The following is a 22,687-nucleotide window of genomic DNA, read 5'->3' as shown; positions in this document are numbered from 1 at the left end:
ACATCTGTTTTGTGCAACCTCTGAGATTATGAATAGTGTAGCAAAATGCAAGAGCTTGTAGACTTGATTTTGGCAACTTGTAGAATACGATGTGAGAACTTGGAGAACAAAAATTTTCGACATCAAAAGCCTTAAAACACACCACATAGCGAAACCCTTGCAAATTTCACCCTACAAAATTTTGCTCTGGGGACATGGTTGCGAAAACAGCAAGCAATCGGGGGGTAAGTGCAGGCTTGTTGGTGTTGGGAGAGTGTCGCACACTGATCGGAGCAGGAGAGAGCTCCAGAGCTCCAGTCTCCAAAGTTCAGGCCACATGATCTTCAGCTTTGGTCCCACTTTGTCCAGGCTCCTTGTGATCCAAGTTCCATGGCCATTGCCTACCAGCACAGAAGAACAACAACACGTGGAAGATGGCGACAAGTGCAGTTGCAGTAAGAGTCATGTATGGAAGTACTTTGTGTTCAATGCAGATCATCAGGGATTAATAATAAATTCGCAAAAACCAGTATGCAAACGGTACCATCGAACTTTTCAGATGAAAGGAGGAAACACTTCCAAATTAGCGAAGCACCTCAAAGACAAACATCCAGATTTATTCAAATAATTCAAGGTGAGTGAGTTTCAATTCATGTTAACGTTACATTAATGACGTATTCAAAGTGTTATCCTTGTTATTTTTATTCTGAAATACACGTTACCATTATTTTTGTTTGAGACAGCAGGCTTTACTGTGTAGCCAACTAAGTTCCATATGACGTTTGCAATGGCTAAACGCTAAAGGCTACCGTGTTTACGCTAACGTAATGTAACCATAGGCTGTAGTAGTAGGGTACTGTCCTTACCGTTCAGTCTGTGTCATCTGTCATCAAAATGTAACATTAGCATTATAAAATAAATATTTCCAGACTAATGGTGTGTCACAATGTCAGTAAATTTAAATACTGCTTGCAATCTGATGATATAGAGGTGTGTGTGCACGTGCGTGCGTGTGTGTGTGTTAATACATTGTGTGTGCAGCCTTTTCTGTTTTCATACAGTCATTGAGCTATATCTGATAACTGAAATCTCATAATTTTCCTTTCACAGTATCAGCACAGAAAATACGACAAAAACTCACATGGAGCAAGGAAAAGCTTAGATTCCAGCTTGATTCAGTCCTTGAGCAGTTCAACCCCAGATATCAGCTACCAAGTAGAAATTATTTCATGTACACAGAGATCGAATTGGGTATCAAGAATTCACTGGTATTGGTATAGACTACTAAATTTCTGGCATCGTGACATGCCTAGAGCCACCTACGAAGGTATTTGTTCACTCGCCTCTCGACTCCTTCCACTTCATAAATTGTCAGTAGCCACATGAGTCTTGGTAGCACACCGTGCTGGAAGAGCCAGGCCTTGAATTTTCCTGGTAGGCCTGATCCCCCTTAGCAATTCATCTGCCTGTTTCTCTGTCCTGGATACATTGCTTCTGTCAGTGAGAGAGGCATTGTACCACTTCCTTAGACATTTTATTGGGTTTCCCTCAATTGATAGTATAACCTCCCCCTGGACTTGGACCTGGAACTTGCTGTTCACTTTCCCATTTCTGATCACCATGCTTCTTGACTTCCTTGCTTTTAACTTCATTCTTGCCCATGTTGCCAAGTCATCAAGTGCCTTCAGGATCCACTTTGCTTGTACTTGGGATGAAGTTGTTACAGTTAAGTGATTCATAAAGCCTCTTATTGGAGGTTGGCGGGTGCCAGACTCCATTATCGCCCGTTTGGGTTCTCTCCCTGCCAGTGTTATGAGCACATTCATTCCCATGATAATCAAGATGGGAGAGGTAGTGCAGCCCATTACGATTCCCTTTTCCAGGTCCTGCCACTGGGTTGTGATATGGGAAGTCTTGAATCGTAACTTGAATCTCCAAAGTAGCTGGTGATCATTCCCCTGGTGTGGTGGGGGATATGGTAGTGTTCCATGGCTGCGTTGATGAGGTTGTGAGGGATTGATTGAGGGATCTGTACACGTTGGCCAGGTCGAGCCAGACAACTGTTAGATTGCCTTTGCTCTCCTTGGCCTCTCGGATCAGCTTGTTGAGGACACTCATGTGTTCCAAACATGCAGAGAAGCCTGAGATGCCACCATTCTGGGCTGATGTATCAACATACTTGTTCTTCACCATGTAGGTGGTCATCCTTTTGACCAGGACAGAGAAGAACTTGGCTTTGACACTCAGGAGAGAAATGGTTCGGAACTGGCTAATCTCAGAGGAGTCTGTTTCCTTGCCTTTTGCCCATACCTTCCACAAAAGTTTCCATCGCCTGCGGAGTAGTATCTTGTATACTTTATAAGGTATACCACTGGGCCTTTAGCCGAGGTGTTTGGTGTGTGTGAGTGGACATTATATCATGTCAGTTAATAGATCTGTGGCTGAAGTCTGCAGAAATCAGAAAGTATCACTCCTCACTCTATCCATATCAGTCTGTCCTCAGTCTATCAATAACTCAGTGCTTATTCTCCTGATCAGATATGACAGAGTTCAAAATATCCATATTATAAGGACATGGCTGCTGATGAAAATAATGTTTTTTAACCTCACTGGATTTTGTTATTACAGGGAAGTTCAAAACTTAGCTATTGGCATATGACTTCTAGAAATATCCAAAATATCTGACATACCTATAGGAGAAGAGAGCCCCCTTTCATGACCTACTGCTGCTAATACCAGATGACATCTCAAAGCTGATGGAAGAGAAAAGGGATTTGTTTTTGCAGTGGTGCTAAATATTTCTTAAATAAATTATGAATGAGTTAAGCATTTTTTCTTTAATTTCACAGATAACACGCACACACACACACACACACACACACACACACACTCACATATGTTACACCAAATTCTGTATTGAACCTAAGAAAGTCCATGTACAATATAACACCTCCAGTGGACCAGGTACCAGACACAGGCCCCATATGGCTTTCAAAGCATCAAAACAAAGAATAACAGGGACAACAAGCAAACAGATTTATGTCTGTGTGTTAATATTTAGCCAGTCATTTTGCAAATCAAACTGTTTGCTCACAAAAAATTTACTTGAGCGTGGAGTTCCCTCCAATGGATGGGGATACTTGCTCAAAAAATCAACAGATGCAGTTCATTTCACCCATTATACATTAACAGGTTTCCATAGCTTATTTTTGGTGGAAATTTTTAGCAGTGCCCAAATATGGAGTATGTAAAATTTTCTTGCAATGAAATATAAAGTGTGGCAAATCCACAGTGCATATGTAATCTTATAAAAGTAAACATTAATGCAAATTCTTAACATCTTTTCAGTTCTGTGAGTGTTTTTGTACTGCAGACATGGAGTGTGTGCACTGCCTTTCTTGCAAGTATATTCTAATTTATGTAAATACATAGTCCAAACTTTTCAGGATATTCAAAAACAAAATAATAATCATAATATGTCTCAATTATTCTCCATGAGGTTTCAGAATGTTTAATGACAACTACAGTCATTTCATTCATCATAGACTCACGTAAATCTACAGTCCAAGTATTTCAGTCAGTGAATTATGCGATAATCATATAAAAGACACATGCATTCTCTTTTAATGACACAGACTTTGTTAATGAGTGCTTATAAAGGATCAGAGACTTCCAGATAAACAGCTCTGTCAGTCTTATGAAAACACATGGCGTGCGATTTGTCTGTGAAAATCTACATGACAAATATGTGAAGCAGATTCCCTTATGCAAAACATCCAATTTGCACAGAGTTAATTTTGCTACTTGGTTTTATACATCAGCTGGCAAATATGGATCTTTGGCCAGTGTCAATATTTGACGCATTTGACAAATTAGATATGGTTTGAATTTAATATTTTGTCCATTAGATGTCTCCTCTCTCCATTCTTACGTTAGGTTCAGTTCAGTTCAGTTCTGCTCCTCTGTATGTAGGGAGAGTGCTTAAGTTTTACATTGTACATATCCCTCCACTTTGTCTGAGATAAACTTCTTCAGATATTCTGCCTTTTTCAGTAGATCTGCCACATCCTGAATTTTACCCTCTTTTTCTTGGATTGAGTCTTGAATTTTCTTCTCCAGTTCTAAAATCCACAAGCATAACAAATAGTGACACTTAAAATATGAGATTTAAACAGTGCTCACAATGGCATATTAGCTCATATACAATGTCCCCAATCAAATATTTGTTAACTTTTACCTTCAATTTTTTTCATTTTGTCCTCAACATCTTTCGTCAACGTCTCAACTTCCTTTGTTATGTCCTTCAATCGTTTATTAGCTTCCTCATTAAGGGACTGATCCTGGGTTCTGTTTTTCAGTTTATTGAACTCCTGTAAAACCTCTTCAAATTCCTGCCAGAGAACACAGGTATGTCATCAGTGTATAACAAAGAACACAGACATGGCATAATGAGAATATGACAAAGAACACAGACATGAGACAATAAGCGTATGACAAAGAACACAAACATGGCGTAATCAAAGTATAACAAAAAAACACAAACATGGCGTAATCAAAGAATAACAAAGAATACAGACCTGGCATAATCAAAGTACAACAAGGAACACAGACGTGGCGTAATGAGAATATGACAAAGAACACAGGCATGGCGTAATCAAAGTATAACAACGAACACAGGCATGGTGTAATCAAAGAATAACAAAGAACACAAACATTGCATAATCAAAGTATAACAAACAACACAGGCATTGCGTAATGAGAATATGACAAAGAACACAGACATGAGACAATAAGAGTATGACAAAGAACACAGGCATGGCGTAATCAGAGTATAACAAAAAAACACAAACATGGCGTAATCAAAGAATAACAAAAAATACAGACATGGTGTAATCAGAGTATAACAAAGAACACAGACAGAGGCTTGTTTACTGGAGCAGTAGAACATCTGGAAATAAAACTGAACGTTAAACAGTATAACTGGCTCCGTTCTTAGTCTCCTAATATTAAAAAAAGAGAAGATGAATAGTAACGAGGTAATGACATTCTGTTACATCTCTGTGTGTTCATGTTCTCCAACAAACACCATAACTATCGATATAAAGTAACAAAGATAGATTCTCTAATCTGTTCTGCTAAATGTTGTGCCCATAGTTGTGTTTATTTTGAAATCAGTATCATAACTGGGCACGGTGTTTAAAGGGGGTTGAACTGCTCAAACTCACTTGGTTTAAATCAGTGGTGTTTGTCAGAACCTCATCAGCAATGGCTTTGGCCTCTTTGGCTTGAGCTTTATTCATTTCTGTTTTATTCTTCAGAGCTTCAATTTCATCCAGTAGCTCCTTGGGTTGTGTGGAGTTCAATCCCTCTTCAGCATTCTTTAGTTTTTCTTCACTCTGTTGGAAAAGGCATGATTCAGAGCATAGTTCTCCAAGTAAATTGAATCAAAGAAATGCTGAATTTGTCCTGGATTTCAAAGTCTGGTAAACAGACAGATTGGGTGAATGGTTGGTTGAATAGATGGATTAAACTACTACCTTGGTAAGTAAGTCTGCAATTGTATCTTTGTCTTTTTTTGCCTGATCCAGACTTTGGATGGCCTGGTCTTGTAGTTCCTCAGCATTTTCCAGTAATTGTTTAATATACTCAGGGACACCGATTTCCTTTGTTCTGTCCCTGAAAATTTGATTAAAAAAAAAAAGCTCTGGTGACCTAGTCTAGTTCTTCTGTTTTTTATTTTCTCATGGTTATCTCAAGCTTTGATTTGTACTGTTTGGTTTGGGATTATTAACTTACAGGATGTCCTTGGCTCTGTCTTCCAAGTCTTTGACTGTTTCTACTTGTTTCTCCAGGGGTTTTAGATCCTCTTTAAAATTGTTAATAAATTTCAGCGCATCCTGAAGGTCCTTGATCATGTCCCTGATCTTATCAGGGGAAGCGGGCAACTTGATTGCTAAAACAGCATTGGCCATTTGCTCAATGTCCTCTGGTTCCACCATTTCATCTGTGGGACAGGAAGGTAAAGGAGGACCTTCTAAAAACACAGTGCTGTTAAGATGTAACATTGTAATAACATTGAACTTGAAGTTCTCTATCAGTTGTAAAAAAAAATGGAATTCAAAGCCACACCATTGCCTTTGTTGGAACTAGCAAAGTTATAGGCAAAGTTATAGGTGTGTGATGTTAATACTCATGAACAGATCATAATCTTTGTATAATAAAAAATGATAAGGCAATACAGACAAAGTACATTCACAATGGTTTCCAATAATTTCAAACATTGAAATTATCACTAAATAATAATAGAGATACAAATAGACAATGCATCAGTCTAGCTGTACAGTAAATGCACATATCAGTACATATCTAATGTAGAGAGAGAGAGTTCAATTTTTTTTATCTTTATGTAACTTTAAACACAGCAGATATGATATTCAAATTAATAAAATACTGAAAAAAATCTATTTTTGAACATAGCACACTAAACTGTGCCTCTTTGAATGCCTGAAGACATATAAAGCCAATGTTTTGTTCAGGCAAAAAATACTATACCTGTTAAGAAGGCTCTGACACGCTTTAGCAGGTCTTTAGTGTCATTCTTCTCCTTCTCAAACTTGCTTAAACTGTCTGTGATTTTGGTCATCATGTCTTCAGCCTTGTCCTTAATGTCTTCATTCATCTGCCTGACATCATTAATCTAAGGTTGTAAAAGGCAAGATATCACACATTAATCTCACCCCTCTTCTATCGGAGTGGCAGTTGTCACCACAAAATAAATCAGAAAAGGGCCATGTGGTCATTTCTCCGGCACCACTTTTTTGAACCTTTAGTCCTGTATAACTGGTCTCTTGGTAAACAGAACTTATATTTGACGACATGGCTCCTTAGGAAAAGAGCATCATTCACTTTAAAAGACATTGCTCCATTCAGCAGACACTGGCAGAGACCATTGGGCAAAAGAGAATATACATGAAATTCTATTCATAACAGCTTTGAGACAAGCGATTCATTTTTTCATATCCTATCAGACATGAGAACAGACCTTAATCTCCGTGTCCCTCAGATTACGGAGGAAAGTGATGATGTCAGTCTCTGTATTCTCTGCCACTTGTGTGGCATTTTTGCTCACAGGAATGCTGCCTTTACAGCTGGGACCTCCGCACTTTCCACACAGCGCCCCCCCACACTTTGCCTCTGAACACTCCACATTGCCCGGCGCTCCACAGATCTGAAACAAAGAGAACATTCAGCAAGTCACGCAGCATTCAGACATCAGTCCAAATTGAACATCTCAGTAAGGAAATACTGTTTTTAATTTTTCTTTTTGCTGACCCAGATATAAACCAATGTGGGATTTGTTGGTTACATTTCAGAGAGTTTTTTCACTGTATAGCCAGCCCTTCATTTTTTGAGGCATGTGATCTGAACTAATTGTCATTTTGCAGGGTGAAGACATCTTTGCTCTTATGTAACATACTAAGTGATTCACATATTTGTTCTTCATTGAAGTAACAGTTCATCCTACCTCCTCATTGAGTTTGGCAATACTGAGAGCTTTGATCTTTTTCTCTAGTGCCTTTATATCTCTGGGTTGACAGCTGGCCAGCTCTCGCTGCGCGTTCTGTCGTGTCTGTATGGACTTCTCCACCACGTCTTTAGCATCTTCCACTCTCTTCTCATCCTTCATAAACTCTGTATGATATTTCCTGATCTCCTCCAGGGCCTCTACTCAGGATCACACAGGATCAGCGGAGAAGAAAGGCACAGCAACAAAGCAGAGAAATAAGCAAGGTAGGTGACGTGAGAAATAAAGTAAGAGTTTGCTTTTTCATTCCATAGACTGCACTGAACTGGACTGTTATTGAATCGTTGATCTCAGTCTCTGATCTTAACCTCAACAGATTCTGACTCTCCTGGCTCCCTGAGTTCTCCGAACTATTTTAAAAATATTCTTATGAACTTTCACTCACCAATTAATGTTTCTGGGTCTGTCACTGGGCCTTGTTTAGACTTTTCTATTAGGTTATCCAGCAGCTTCTTGAAGTCACGACGAATGTTGTCAATATCAGTGTTGAGCAGGGGAGATTGGTCGATAATGATCATATTAGGATCAAGGGTGTCCATCATGTCACTAAAAAATCAGAGAGAAAGGCTACATTCACTCTCATTTAGCACATATCAATACGCAAATCACTATGGTTAGAAATTCTGACTTAAGTAAGACAGGAGCGAATTGGAAATGTACTTGACGCGTTTTAGGAGCTCCTCCATCTCATCCATCTTGTCTTTGGGTCTCCCTGTCAGGTTGTTTAACCCATCAAGCTGGGACATGAGCTCTTGGATACGTGGCAAGTAGCTATTATGATCGAGATCGTCCATATTACGAGGAATGAGTGTTAACATTTTCTCTGCAGCTTTCTTCACGTCTGTGACATTCCCAGTCCAGAGGTGGTAGCAGGCATGGCAGGGAGCACAGGCTGGGAACGTCGGTTCATGACCCGGGGCACATTCGTGACAGAAAAAACCTGTCACACCCGGCCGACACATGCACTCACCTGTGGAGGGGTCACAGGCAGGGCGTAGGGTTCCCTCCATGTTACAGTCACAAGCTGAAACAAGAGTGAGACAGAGAGACAGACATGGGAAGAAAAGTAGTGTGAGTGCTTACTTGGACAGTCGCCATGGGGTTTAAAGCAGCGGCATGCAATTGTCTTTCAGTACGTACATATGCACTGTATATCAGGGTTTCCAAAGTAGTTCTCTCCACATTCGTCACACTGTCTACCCCCAAACTCTGGCTTACAGGGGCACTGGCCTGTGATCTGTGCATGCAAAGACAAAAAGAGTCAAGTCAAAAACAAACAAGTCACTCACTCATTCACTCGCGCACTCATTCACTTAGGTTGCAGAATATTGCAGTAACAGATTTCAAATGTCAGATATAAGTCAACGGTGAAAAATCTGTGACACATGCAAAGAGCCTCTATGTCATGCTTCATAATGGTTTACAAATGGCAGAGATTAGGCCCGGTCATCAGGCTGGCATGTATACTTTATGATAAGAAAAAATAATAAGGATATGTCAGCAGGCTGCACCTTGTTACACAGGTTACTGAGAGAATGTTCTGGGTCGCAGTTGCATGGCTGGCATCCTGAAGCGCCCTCGAAGTTCCAGTAACCATCATCACACTCGTTACATAGAGCACCCACCACACCCGTACGACATGGGCACTGCCCAGTCACCGGATCACAGAAACACGGGCCGCCCATTGGGCACTGGAGAACTTCAGTACCCCGTCGATCACAAGAACACTCTAAACACACACACACACACACACACAGAGCGAGGTAAATGTGAGGTTATAGTCATTTTCACAGTAATTCTGTCTTCATGTATGGCCATATTAGCCTGCTATACCTTTGCAGTCTTGGGCCAAAGCATTGCCATAGTAACCAGGCTTGCAGCTCTGGCAGCGAGGACCATGGGTGTTATATAAACAGCGCAGACATTCTCCAGTTATGGGGTCACACGCACCGCCCTGAGTCGGGTCAATGTTGTTGTTACAGGGGCACTCCTCACAGCGGGATCCTGGCTCTGCCAGGTTACCATAGAAACCTGGAGCGCACTTGTCACAGTGCGGACCTGAAAGAAAGTTTAAATGTATGAAATGAATATAAATATGTATAATATATATTGTTGTATGTGTAAATCAGATGGAAGTCTAATTAGAGTGTATATTCAGAGGCACGACACCTGTATATCCCTCCACACATTCACAGTACATTTTGTCAGGGTCTGAATCTCTGCTGCAGGAGCGGGCAAAGAAACGCCCGCTGCTCTTCACATCTGGACACAGACAGGGCTTACAGGACTCCCCAGCGAGGGGGTCACCGATGTATCCGTCCACACATCTGAAGACACACAGAAAACAAACAGTTTGTTATCCAGTGATCCTCTTTTATAGATGTCCACTGCAACAGTATAGTCATTTGCTTGAAAGTCAAAAAACATTTCTAGTTACATATGTCATACTCTGATTTGAACCCTGATTTGAAATATTAAATCATCCAATCCCAAGTCCAGCTAAACTAAATAAAAAAGCAAAATTTGTGGTAGAAGTCGTAGTAGTAGTAAAAGTGCTATTAGCTGTTGTAGTAAAGATAGGAGCAGAAGTGGTAGTGGTTGCTGTAACAATGGTAGCACTGCTTCTAATAATAGTGCTGTCATGCCTGTCACAATTGGGTCCAGCACTGTGCTCCCTGCAGTCCAGACACACTCCAGTCTGAGGGTCACAGAGGTCAGCCAGTCCATTACACTGGCAGGGGCGACACCGAGGAAAGCCATAGTAACCGGGCAGGCAGCCGTCACACCGCCGTCCAGTGATCTCACTCTGACATGAACACTGGCCGCTCCTCTGGTCACACAGCTGAGATGTGGAACCGGATGGGTCACAGTCACACGCTTCAGACAGAGAGACAATATTTAAACCTAACACTCAGGTAGATCTATTCCTCATTCAGTGGTTTCCCCACTCATAATATACTCCATTTACATTGTAAAACATCCCTTAAGTGTCTTCAGATCATTGTGTGACAGAAAGCGATTTTAGAGTTTTCAGACTAAACTGTAAAAAAAAAAACTGTTTCTGAATCTCACTATATGCACTTAGCACTGTCTAAACTGCAAATGAAAGAAAGGATAAAGTCAGTGCTGATGCAAAGAAAAAAAACCAAAGGTGACTCTTTTCAAGGGGCTGAAGTTTGTCAGCATATTAACCAGTAAAAAAAAACACTGCCTAATAAAAACTAAGAACCTCAGTTATTCCAGAGAGGTCCACGGTAAATTCTCAATGGAATAACATGAGAGACTGAGAGAGTGACCTACGTGAGCAGCCATTTGGTCCAAGGCCATATGTCAGCGGAGCACAGGAATCACAGCAGCGGCCAATTACGTTAGGTTTACAATCGCACTGTCCTCCAAACTTACTGCAGGACATGCTCAAAGAGCCAATGCGATTACACCTGCAAGCTACACACATGCAGACATGTACAGACACACACACAAAAATATATACTGAATCACCAGTTATTCATATGAGAGTTCCAGTTTTACACATTTACTGGATCAAAAGTATCTTGAAAAAAATGCTATATGGAAGCAATTTTTTTGTGCATTTCCTTGAGACTGTCTCATTTGCCTCAAGTATTTACATTGTTTGTGTATCATGACATGCAACATGCAATTGGTCTCGTTCACAATTGTGTGCATGCGTGTGTGTGTGTGTGTGTGTGTGTGTGTTTGTGTGTGTGTGTGTGGCACTCACGCACTGCTCCATTATGGATACGAGCTGACATGCTAGCAATGAGTCTCTCACACACCTCAGGCAGTGTGCGTTCACCTGCCTCAGCTCCCAGACCCTCACAGTTATACCGCTGGAACTGGGCAAGGTCTGACTCTGAGCAAAAATTCTGTAAGGACTCAATCTTTGGGATTAACCCAATCTGAAAAAGAAAAAAAAATCAACTATGCTTTCAGATTAATGAGCAGAACAGTGGTTATTTATAGCCAGGATGGCCTATTCGCCCTGTGTGTGTTTCCATGACACTAATTGTGCAAGCACCCAATTGAGGCTAGAAGTCGCTGAGGTGACGGGGAGAGTACCCCATCTGACCAGCCTTCCCAGGAGATGGCCAACGCAGCCTATCTGAACAGGCCAGACAAAACTACACTCACCTGTGGAGTGCAGTCAAATAGCAGCCTTGGTACATTTACTGTGAATGTTTGGGTCATATCTGAATGTCAAGACTGACCGAGTCGACGAGGATGTAGGGGCTGGACTGGGGGTCAGCATTGGCCTGCTTTCTAAAAACGATGTCCACATTGTATCTTTGACCATTGTTTAGACACACTGGGGGATCCAGAACAGCTGCTCTGATCACAAAGAGACACCAATTTACACAATCATTTCACTCTAATGGTTAAGTTAGACAGGAGATATAGACGCACGTACACAACAATTAATGCAGAGCCAGTGTACTGATATATACCCAAATTGGTTAAAAAAAAACATATTGGTCCCTAAGGTAAAATATTTAATCTGGACTCTAGCATGGATGGACCTAGAGCTTCACAAGTTGCTTTTACCTGCTGGAGCCTGGAAGCGCTGCCACTTTTTCAGATGGATCGACAGGGCAGTCGCCGTCTCCGGGTTGTCCCCGAGGTAATACTGTTATGATGGCTGCCCAATCATCTGAAGACTACAAAACACAGCCTAAATATACACAATCAGCAGTAAACCACATCTATTCTTGCGGTGTATTAACTGTTACTACCACAACAGTGCATACTTTTAAAGAGGGTGTTGAATATATGGATGTATTTGCCTGCTTAGTGAATTTTATTATGTTTTGATATGTTAAAATATTATTTTACTCTGTGCTATATAAACTTTTAAATACTGATTTATTATCTGTGAATGGCTCTGTCTACTGAAAATTAGATGGGATTTCTTCATAAAGCAAACAAACAGGCTTTTTCTTTTCTTGATTCTGAACAAACTCCTGGGGGGACTCAGCCTTTGGGATCAAGCCAATGTGAAACTTTTAATGCAGGTTGTTGGTCTTCACGGTTATGATTTTGACAAATGTGATTTGATCCTGCATGTTTTAAGCCTGTTGTGAAATGAGGTGCTTATAAGATGAATAATGAATAATGTAATGTCATTTTAAAATGTGTCTCTATGTTTCATGAGGTGTATGAACAGTGACAGAGCTCAGACAGAGTTGTTTGGCGAACCTCTGGTTCGTAGCGTATTACGAGATGATAGTTTAGGCTGGCAGGCACATTGGTGACAATGAATCTGAGTCCTGCTCCATCCCGAACACGTACAAATCCTGGTCCTGTCCAAGTAACAGGCACACCTGGTACACGCTGGCGTGGAATTATCTGCCAGTCCGAGCCTGGCTCTAAGGGAATAGACTGCAACAACAAAACCAAATTTAGGCAGTCTTCAGAGAAGTTCATGCAAGAATAATGCAACATAACAACTACACAGGTATGCAATCATAACAATTTAAAAAAAAAAATTGCAAATAATTCTATTGTCTAATATTCTACAGACAAGCAACCCAATGCCAGTGGTTGATTGGTGGTTTGGAATGTCAGTCAGTCCCTACCTGATTCTGACGGCGTTTTCGAGCTCTCCGTCTCTCACGCCTAACCAGTACAAACCTCCCATTGCTGAACGTAAAATCATAGCCCCTCTCCCGGAAATAGTGCTCACACTTGGGCAATTCAAATGGGTTGGGAGGGGCTGGCTGCCACTGACCAGCATAAGGAGTTGGGTACACTGGAGGAGGCAGTGGCTCCACATAAGGAGGGGCAGTGGGGTATACATGGGCTGAAGGATTCGGAGTGGTTTTTATCTGAGGAAGTAAACATGACTGCTCTTAGTCTGGGCTTCAGTCAAAATATCTCAGTTACATGTTTTAAAATGGTTTAGGCGACTTGGTGTTTCAGTGCTCTGAGCCCCATGCTTTTCTCTCATTTAGGGAGGATGTTGATATCTTACCAGCTGTGAGGACAGTCCACTGGGCAGAGGAGAAGCGTTCTCTGCTTCGTATAGATAAAAGTCCAGAGGGGCCAGAAAATATCCTGGAGCAGGTTCACTACAGCTCAACCCCACCATATGATTCCTGCACTCACACTGCCCATCCACTGAGGAGCATCTGTGGATGGGACACATACACACACACACACATATGTTCACCAATGTGCACACACAAACGTAATCATCCCAATCACAACACAAATATCTAAGACAACCAGTGATGAAACTGCAGTACTGACGGTGGGGAGAATCTGTGCTGTTCACTTACACACTGTTGTAGGCTCCTCCAGGATCACAGTCACATGGCACGCAGCTTTGGCCTGGACTTCCCAAACCCCAGTGACCCGGCTAAAAGAAACACACAACAGATAAGTATAAATACAAAAAAATACAGATGAAATACAGAGTCAAGAAAATATTTATTAAATACTGTAAGAGCTGTAATCTTATACCTAAGGTATGAAATATATATGTAAAGGGTAGAAAGGTTTACTTTTACAGTATTGGGCATACTTGAATTATTCGTTTGTGTCTGTAAAGAAAACATTATAAGTACACTTTCTAGGTGAACAATTACAGACTGTAAACCATCTGTTGCTAAACACAATTTGTAAGCCATCCCCTATTGCATTCATCAATGGTGAGTTTCTGACCACAGGACCAGGGATGACTGAATACTTTTGGGTTTTTGGGGAGTTTTTTCTTGCCCGCCATGAGGATTAAGTCAGGGGGTGCCGTCCTGTTTTGATTTTGACTGTTGTGGCCTGTAAAGCCCTTTGAGACTGTAAACAGTGATATTGGGCTCTAAATAAACTTGAAACTTGAATACTACTTGGATGGCAGACCCTTCTCAACACAGCAGTGACACTCTCATGATAGTGGGACCCACACTGGTATGAGTCTGCAGCTAGAGTTGCTGGGTTGCTTGGGTTTTTACCCATGTTAGTGTCACTGCTGACAATGGTCACACAAAAATATTGAGCCAACAGCAGTCCTGTGGTCAGAAATTAATAATGGACGAAGGGCTCAAGAATGGCTAACACAAGTTGTGCATGGCAACAGATGGGCCATTGTCACTAACTGCACACCTACAAGGTTTACCTACAAGATAGGTGTTTCTAATAAAGGGGCCACTGAGTGTATGTGTATAATGTATATATCCAGTATAGACACAACATACAATATAAATGAATAAAAATGTGTTTGTCTGCTCTGCAAAACTGAATGCTAATAATTCACAAGGCTAAACACCAACATCACGCTGCATCACACTTGCAAATATGTTAGCAGTGTTTGGATTCTGAGCTCACCATGCACTGATCACAGTATGGTCCAGTGGCGAAAGACTGACAGATACATTGGCCTGTTTGCGGATCGCATGCATATGGTGTGAGCACACTACCCTGGGCATTACACCTGCACACTAAAGATGAGCAGAGAAAGGAGTGAAAAACAGGTCAACATGATGAGTATAGAGACCCAGTTAACAACAGTGTTGTTTAGCCAAGTCAGGCCAAATTTAAGCTCAGTGTTAATATCTGCTGTTAATATCTGAGAATACTTTTTTCTTCAGTCACAGTACATTGTGCTCTTGCATAAAGACTTTTGAATATGCACATAAATATTTGCACAGGGTTGTGTTTGTATATGCTTGCAGGTGTGTGTGAGTGAGTCAGTGCATACCCTGACAGCCGTTTGGATCCTCCTGGCTGAATCCATAGAAGCCATATTTGCATCTGTCACACCGCTCACCCTCAACATGGGCCTTGCACATACAGCGGCCAGTTAGGGGATCACATGGACCACTGCTCAGAGAGCCCGCTGGGTCACAGTTACATGCTACACCAAACACAGAGTGCCATTAAACAGAATGTCACACAGTGGATGTACAGGATAAAACAGAATATAGTCTCATGGAGAATAGAGTAAAATAGTGTAGAATTTAAACCAGAATAGTAACACAGCAGGAACAGTGTTGTGTCAAACAAATAACATGAGAACGCATGTGTTAACTTCAAAGTGTTAGAACATTGTTTATTTCAGAAAAGCCATCATGACATCATGTAATGATAATTTTTCACATCTGAGTTTTGAGAAAACTTTAGTCAAGCTCAGGCCCTAGATTAACTTACTACACTGTTCACATGTATAAACAACAAAATCTCTTAGGTCATCATTGGATTATATCCTATCAGATATTCTAGAACGTCAGAGTAAGGATAAACTCTTCAAAGAGACTCACGAATACAGGCCTCTGGGTCATCCACAGACCTTCGAGGATCCTGGTAGAAATAAGGTTGGCATAGCTCACACTGGGCTCCCATACGGTTGTTACGGCAATTGTCACACACTCCACCACTGACCTCCCCACTAGCCAGGTAACGCTCCATGTCAAAGTGACAGCTCTCAGAGTGACCATGACAATTGCATCCTAAGGGGAGAGATGTTGGAGATGTCATTATTCCCTTAAAGCAGCTGTTCACTGGATCAGCATCAGTATGATTTTTGGAATGTCAAACAATCAATCAGATCAATCTTGTTTAAACTCGTACACATTACTTTCAAATGGCAAATGAGCTCTTTGTGTTTTATCAGGTAATGGCAGTAAATTCATCAGATTCCAACTTTGAAAGTTATAAATGCATCATATTTGGGAATAATTTACTTCCACAGACGACTGAGTCAGTAACTCCACCAGGCCTCCAGGGGGAGTCATTGTAAAAGTCCTGACACCGCTCACAGTTGTCACCCGCTGTGTTGTGTTGGCACACACATCGGCCATGTACCTAGGGATGGGTCGGAAAAATTATATGCTTTACCAGGCGTCAAATTTATCATCATCTTTTATATATATATATATATATATATATATATATATATATGTAAAAAACTTGGATGAGGGATGTGCCATGGCTAGAGAACTCCAAAAATGATCTACACTGTTTCAAACAACTAGTTCATCTCAAAGTTAATCTATTAAGTGGTATAACAGTGAGTGGAGTGCTTCATTACACAACCTATTATTTCTATTAACATGCCTTCTCATGACTCATTGCTGTTCAACCCATAGTTTGTTTGTTTTGTTGCTGCTGTAAGTTCCTGGCCATGTACTCTCACCATTCCTGGCTCACTGAAGACGTCTCCACGGATACCATCTGCAGGCACGCACTGGGCTGCATGCCCATGGCAGAAGCAGCTACCCCGAACCACCATCTCATAAAGAGCATAATAGTACTTTTCCTGGGGGTTTCTCCTACGGCGGCCCAGCAAAGTGTCCCCAAGAGTCAGCAGGCGTGTGAAGTTCACACGAAGGTTAGTCAAGGTGATGAGTTCTGAGACATCCAGGGAGGAAGTCAGAGATCCTTTTATACTATCACTTTTCCAATGTACATTGTATATTCTTAGTTATATTAGAAAGAAAAAATGGATGAAAAAAGTTCAAATTCAAAAAAGTTCAAAAGCAAACCTTGGATGTCATGGTTGTAAGGATCATCAATATCAAAACTGGGATCTAAAGCTTTCAGCACCACCTGCAAAGAATTCATAATACAGATTTGACTCACAGGCAACAGGAAACAAAAGAATCAAGTGGTTAAATATGGGACGTTTACTCATTCTCTGAGCATACCTCTCCATCTGTGGATGGCTCTGCCCCGGAGTAGCGGCTATCACAAATGACATCGTGCACACTCTTCGCTGGCCCCTCTGGGATTCCAGGGAATGAATTGGCACAATCCTCAGCAAAGTATCGGAACACTTTCCAGCTTTGCCCAAAATCTTTAGACCTCTCTACAAGCATAGCAGCTGGACGAAAACTCTATGGCAACAGCAGTGGATATAATGGATGTTGGAGCCATCTTTTTAGGGTTAGGGCAATATATTTCCACACTGTCTGACAAAGGTCATACTGAAGGATATGATTCAACAATTAATCCAACAAAAGGACAGGCCCAAAACTGAAAATGCTAATCTCCACTCTCCTAATGTCCTCCAGAACATCAAAGTGTGTCAGACACTACACAGCAGAACAAAGGTGTAAATTAATCTTCTAGACACATTATCTTTGTGTTTCCACTGCCTGTTACCAACAAAACAAAGAATGACTTAAGTGTGAAAGTTACCTTAAAAGTCAGGACTAGATGGCTGAACTGAAAGATGGTCTCCAAGTCCAGTCTAATGCTGACTTGATGAACACCTAGTTTTAAAGACAGGTACAGTATTCATAATTCAGTTGGTAGGTAATGTCAAAATGTTAATTGAACTATTAAACTGTTCAAAGCAAGTGTTTGTGGTATGATGTTTGTTAGGTTTTTGATGCAGAATTGGCATTATGCACAATTAATTCTTCGTGGATAAATTTTCAATTGTACTGAGATCATGTGAGACTCACCATTTTCAGACTGCCACCACCTCATTTTCCGCTCAGGTTCAAAGGTGGTAATGATATTTTCAATGCGGTGGCTGTTTGGATTGCTGGAGAGACTGTATGGGCTCCTTGAGTCACAGAAGAAACACTTCTGTTCATTCTGCATCAGGAAATAAAGGACTGGCCTTTAATTGAACCACATAAAGAATTCATGATACACCCATGATGTTTGTTAAGTGACATCTGAAACAGTGGGAGGAGGGAAATGGAAATACCAGTATAAATATCCACAATACTGGCTGTTTATACAATGGTACAATCAGATGTACGTGGCAGCAGCTCTATTTTTAAAAAAAATTCTGTGATAGTGAATGCCAAATGAAAGCAAATTGGCATTATAAAAACAGAGCACAGAATGTATTTTCCAAGAGTGAACATGTAAGAACTCAAAACATCCACTATCAATCTAATCTCGTCCAAATGGATAGATATGAGAGCAGACGCATTCACAGTCACTGTCATACATTACTGGAGATCAACTGTTTCAAAGCAGACTTTCCAGGCCAAAGAAAACTGTTTAAATGGATAGAAATAACAAGACACACCCCTACATTCCTACTGTATCACCCGTATGGGAGGGTGGTAGGAAACAGGGGGTTCTGACCTATAGAACAGGCAAATCAGAACACGCTTGGAGTATTCATCACCTGCGGGGTTGACCAGAGAGTTGTCAATCTACACTCAGGCAAATCTGTTCCTCTGTACTCTTCTACTCTTTCATCTCAATCTGATGAGCATGGAATTGAGTGAGTTCTGTGGAGGAACTTCGTAGTGGAAAAGTGTCATCCAAAACAAATATCCTTTTATGAGAACTTATAGAAAGTGCTGTGAGGAACGTATTTAGAAGATCCCTCAGGCAAGTAAAAAAAAAAAAAAAACCTCCATTTTGTCATATTGGAATCCTCATGTAGTCTCAATGTAAACTCTATATTGTGCTTGCTCCATTCCATACATGTGAGGGTGGTGATAGCTTCCCTATGTTCAGAATGAGCAGGAATGTGAAAGCTTTTCAAATTCTGGCTTCATCCAGCCATATTCCAGAAGAACAATCCATCAGCCATGGAGAGAGGGGTTACACAATGCACCTGAAAAGTTAATCCTAAGAATACAGTTTTGGATTGTATTGCATAGTTTTAGTTTTTGTAAAATTTACAGGCTCCAGAGTTTGTGCAAATAAGATCACTCAAAGAGTACTCAACAACAGAGGCTCAAACAAAAGTATAGGGACAACAGGAGGGTAAAGTAATACAAATACCTTGTGAAATAAGACTCAAAATAATTGCAATTACAAAGATAACTACAAAAGTGTGTCAAATTAGGTTGAATACTAATTACCAGTATGTGTTAACTAGAAAAGAGGGCAAGAGTGAGTTTGCTACAGACATTGAGTGAGGCCAAATGCTCTATCAGTGTTGAAACAACAACAACAACAAGATATTCCCGACAAGCAAAACAACATTTTAGAAGTGCATAGAATTACATCATTACAAAGTGATTCAGCAACAGAGACAGACATAGTTATAAAACAAAGTGATAGGCTTAAACATTACCACTGAATTAGATGAAAACATCTATGACTTAGTCTCAGCAAAGCCTTGTTGCTCGTGAACTTTGTGAATTTGACAAAACTAGTGTATTTGGTAGAGATAGTATTTGGAGAATAACTATAATCGTGGCAATGTGAAAAACACTGGTCTAATGAGCACAAAACCTAGGCCTTTCAACTGCAGGAAAAAGAAATTTGGTCTGTGGTGTCATCTTTTAGGGGGGTTTTTTCTACATTTGAGCAGGTTTATGTTTGGAGCATGCCAAAGGATAAGTTAATATCATACTGACTGTTGGCAGCTGTTAAACATGGTGGATCTGGTATATTGTGAATGGGTATCTCCTGAGACCACGTCTAGTAATTGCTAAACATGGTAGGAAAGAAGCCACAGAAGGCCCAAGTGCATTTTTGGTGCAAACACTGTTTCCTGAAGATGCTCCCCTGTTCTAAATTGATGCCACAATGTATGTGAAAACATCTGTAACTATTTATTGGACATTTCAGTATGTGGAATGGGGAATAGATGTCTGCCTCTTTCATCCAGCAAAGTGTAGGATACTTTTCCTTTTGAAGAGTAAAGAATGGGAGAATTATCATTTCAATTTCTTTATTTCAAAAAGAGTTGAGGTTGGGGTTATGGTGGCAAAAGGTTGTTCATCTCTTTATGAGTTACCAGATTAATATACTCTTTAGTGTCTCCATTATTTTGTCTATTCCCACTGTAGGTAGTAACAAATATGATTATATATAAGTCTGAGACAAATTAGGCATAGCTGGGGTGATGGCAAGGGATGGCCAATGCCACCCAAATGTCAAGTCAGCCACCCCTCAACAGTTGAGAAAATTTAGTTGAGACATTTTTTTCTCTGATTTTGAGAAAATAGAATTATATAGCTTCAAATATACTCTATTATTGTATAATAATAATAGTAGTAATAGCAATGGCAATAGTAATAGTAATATTTTAAAACAAAATATGTTTTCATATTCAAAACAGAATTATAATCTGTCCCTAGTCACTCTACACCAATTGTTTCTATCAGCGCACCAACATGAATCAAGGAGCTCACTTCTTTTGTTCCAGTCTGCAAATTTTGATCCAAATAAATGGGCTTATGAAAAGATTAATCTAAAATTAATTTGTCACCATAATATGTACCTCTTTTATGATTTTTTTTCACACTAGTTAAAGAATAGGAGCAGGTACTGTTGTCATTCTACTATTCTGCCAGTCGTAACTGGCAATTAGCTTCCTAGTTCAGCATCAAATGAAAATTTGAAGTTCAGAATGGGAGTATCACTGGTCAGTGTGTTTGCCTCTTAACTGGAGAGATGTATTGTATATTCATTACCACATATATAACTGTTATTACAGGCAAGTGCACATTGGTGAATAATTGGCTTTGAAACTAGCAATAAATGTGATATTCATTTCTCTCGCTGAGTGTATGAAGTGTATGACACTTGAGAAATTTAGCTTGAAACTACAAGAAAAATAACAGATTTGATTGGAAGATTTTTTTCACACATCTCCTGTTCTGTTGATCAACCCAGGCAATTTTGAAGATCATAGTTGCACTATAAAGAACTTCATCTGAATTTCTTTGGCTTCCTGTCTCCACTCTGTTGCCATGAAGTAGTCGGTCAAAAATGCTGGGACTGCAAACAAGTAACGCTATATCTGAGACTCAATCAATCAGAAGATTCCAGGTAAAAGCTTTCATTCGACAGCAGGTAGCCACTTGCCTGGCTCAGTTAATACACCTATGATGAATAGAGCTCATTCCTCACAATAAGAAGACAGCTGGTGCTCATCAAGATTGAGTTATCATAGTTTTAGAAACAGAAAGCAGTATCTAACTAACAGTTGTTTTGGAACTATTAAATTTAAAGATGAAGGGGTGAGTTGTCAGTGCAGCTACATCTAACCTGATGGACAATTCAGACGATGGAGTTTAGTTCATTGCATTGCCACGGGAAGGATTCTAAATGCAATGCAGGTTTAAAAAAAAAAAAACTTGTATCAAAAGCCTTTTTAATTAGATGAACTCAACTGAATAAATGCAACTTCAAGAAATTTTACATTGGAAATCAAGACTCTCAAATATGCTGTGAATACATTTGTGGAATCTACACCTGAGAACTGACCTCCAGATATCCCAGAATGCAGTATCTCTGTGGTTCATAGAGTCCACAGGTGGAGGTGGCTGAAAGCTGGGCAGTGCGGCCAACCATCAGATCTCCAAGACTAGGGTAACACGTGCTCCCCAAACACGCGTCCTGGGTCTGGGCAACTGCAGCCAACACTGTCACATTTCAAATTAAGTTATTACAAAGTGGGGAAAAAATGTAACAATCTGCATTCATGACTACAGCATAACAAAAGAGGATGCCCATACACCTAGTGTTCCAAACTCACAAACTGGCAAAAGTCACTGTACTACTGTACTTAACATTAAACCAGAAGCTTCATATCTATCATAACAAAGTAAAACAGGTCTCCTACACATCTCTTTTTGCCAGCAAATTGATTATTGTATTGTTTGGAAACTTTCTGAGGATTTAGTACAGTAGGATGAATACATTACTTATGTGAAAGCAATATCATCAATAGTAAGCTTTTCCCCAGTCAGGCCTGTTCTCCATGAATTATAGCACTTAGTATGTCTGTAGACAGTATGGCATTAGCTTTGCCAGCCAGATGTGATAATTAAAACAGAAAAATAATAATTTCTCAGCTGATCTTTTTTAGGAATTACAGGTTTAAATCAACTGTGAATTAAAAAAGCAAAACCAAAATCAGTTGAAGAAACAAAGATGCAAAAAAAAAAAAAAAAAAAAAGGCCTATCCATAAGGCTGTTAAGCATCCAAGCTCTCCACCTAACATGTTACAGCTAGCAATGCTCCACTGACACAACTAAGAATGCAATTATAAATAATCAGAGAAAATGTGCAAAAAATACTTTTGGCAGGGGAGAGCAAGCGCCAGCATGTAGCGGGAAAAAAATTTAGATTTGCAGCAAGTGATCACATGTTTCTCTAAATGGGGCTTATTGGACAATTTCCTTGTCAACCTGCAAAAATGCAAATGCAAATACAAGAAGACTTACACAAGACTAGGAGAG

The 22,687-nt window shown here is 40.2% G+C and overlaps 1 protein-coding gene across 1 annotated transcript; it reads right to left on the bottom strand.

The window, feature by feature from the left end:
* Nucleotides 1-3,960: 3,960 nt before the first annotated feature.
* On the bottom strand, nt 3,961-21,928 carry lamb4 (laminin, beta 4). Its single transcript, XM_030765351.1, is given in 33 exon segments — nt 3,961-4,100; nt 4,217-4,370; nt 5,205-5,375; nt 5,517-5,655; nt 5,776-5,983; nt 6,532-6,676; nt 7,022-7,207; nt 7,505-7,704; nt 7,950-8,110; nt 8,225-8,588; nt 8,705-8,801; nt 9,076-9,293; nt 9,398-9,622; nt 9,734-9,891; nt 10,210-10,441; nt 10,865-11,008; nt 11,304-11,481; nt 11,791-11,911; nt 12,125-12,237; nt 12,776-12,958; nt 13,156-13,404; nt 13,551-13,707; nt 13,858-13,937; nt 14,900-15,012; nt 15,273-15,428; nt 15,832-16,020; nt 16,255-16,375; nt 16,707-16,921; nt 17,056-17,119; nt 17,218-17,406; nt 17,711-17,784; nt 17,980-18,115; nt 21,710-21,928. Coding segments are annotated over 33 exon segments (5,499 nt in total).
* Nucleotides 21,929-22,687: the final 759 nt, after the last annotated feature.

The sequence above is a fragment of the Chanos chanos genome, chromosome 2 (assembly GCF_902362185.1).
Source record: "Chanos chanos chromosome 2, fChaCha1.1, whole genome shotgun sequence".
NCBI classification, from domain to species: domain Eukaryota; kingdom Metazoa; phylum Chordata; class Actinopteri; order Gonorynchiformes; family Chanidae; genus Chanos; species Chanos chanos.
Note: the sequence above shows the minus strand (reverse complement) of the source record. Positions and strands in the feature narration are given on the sequence as shown.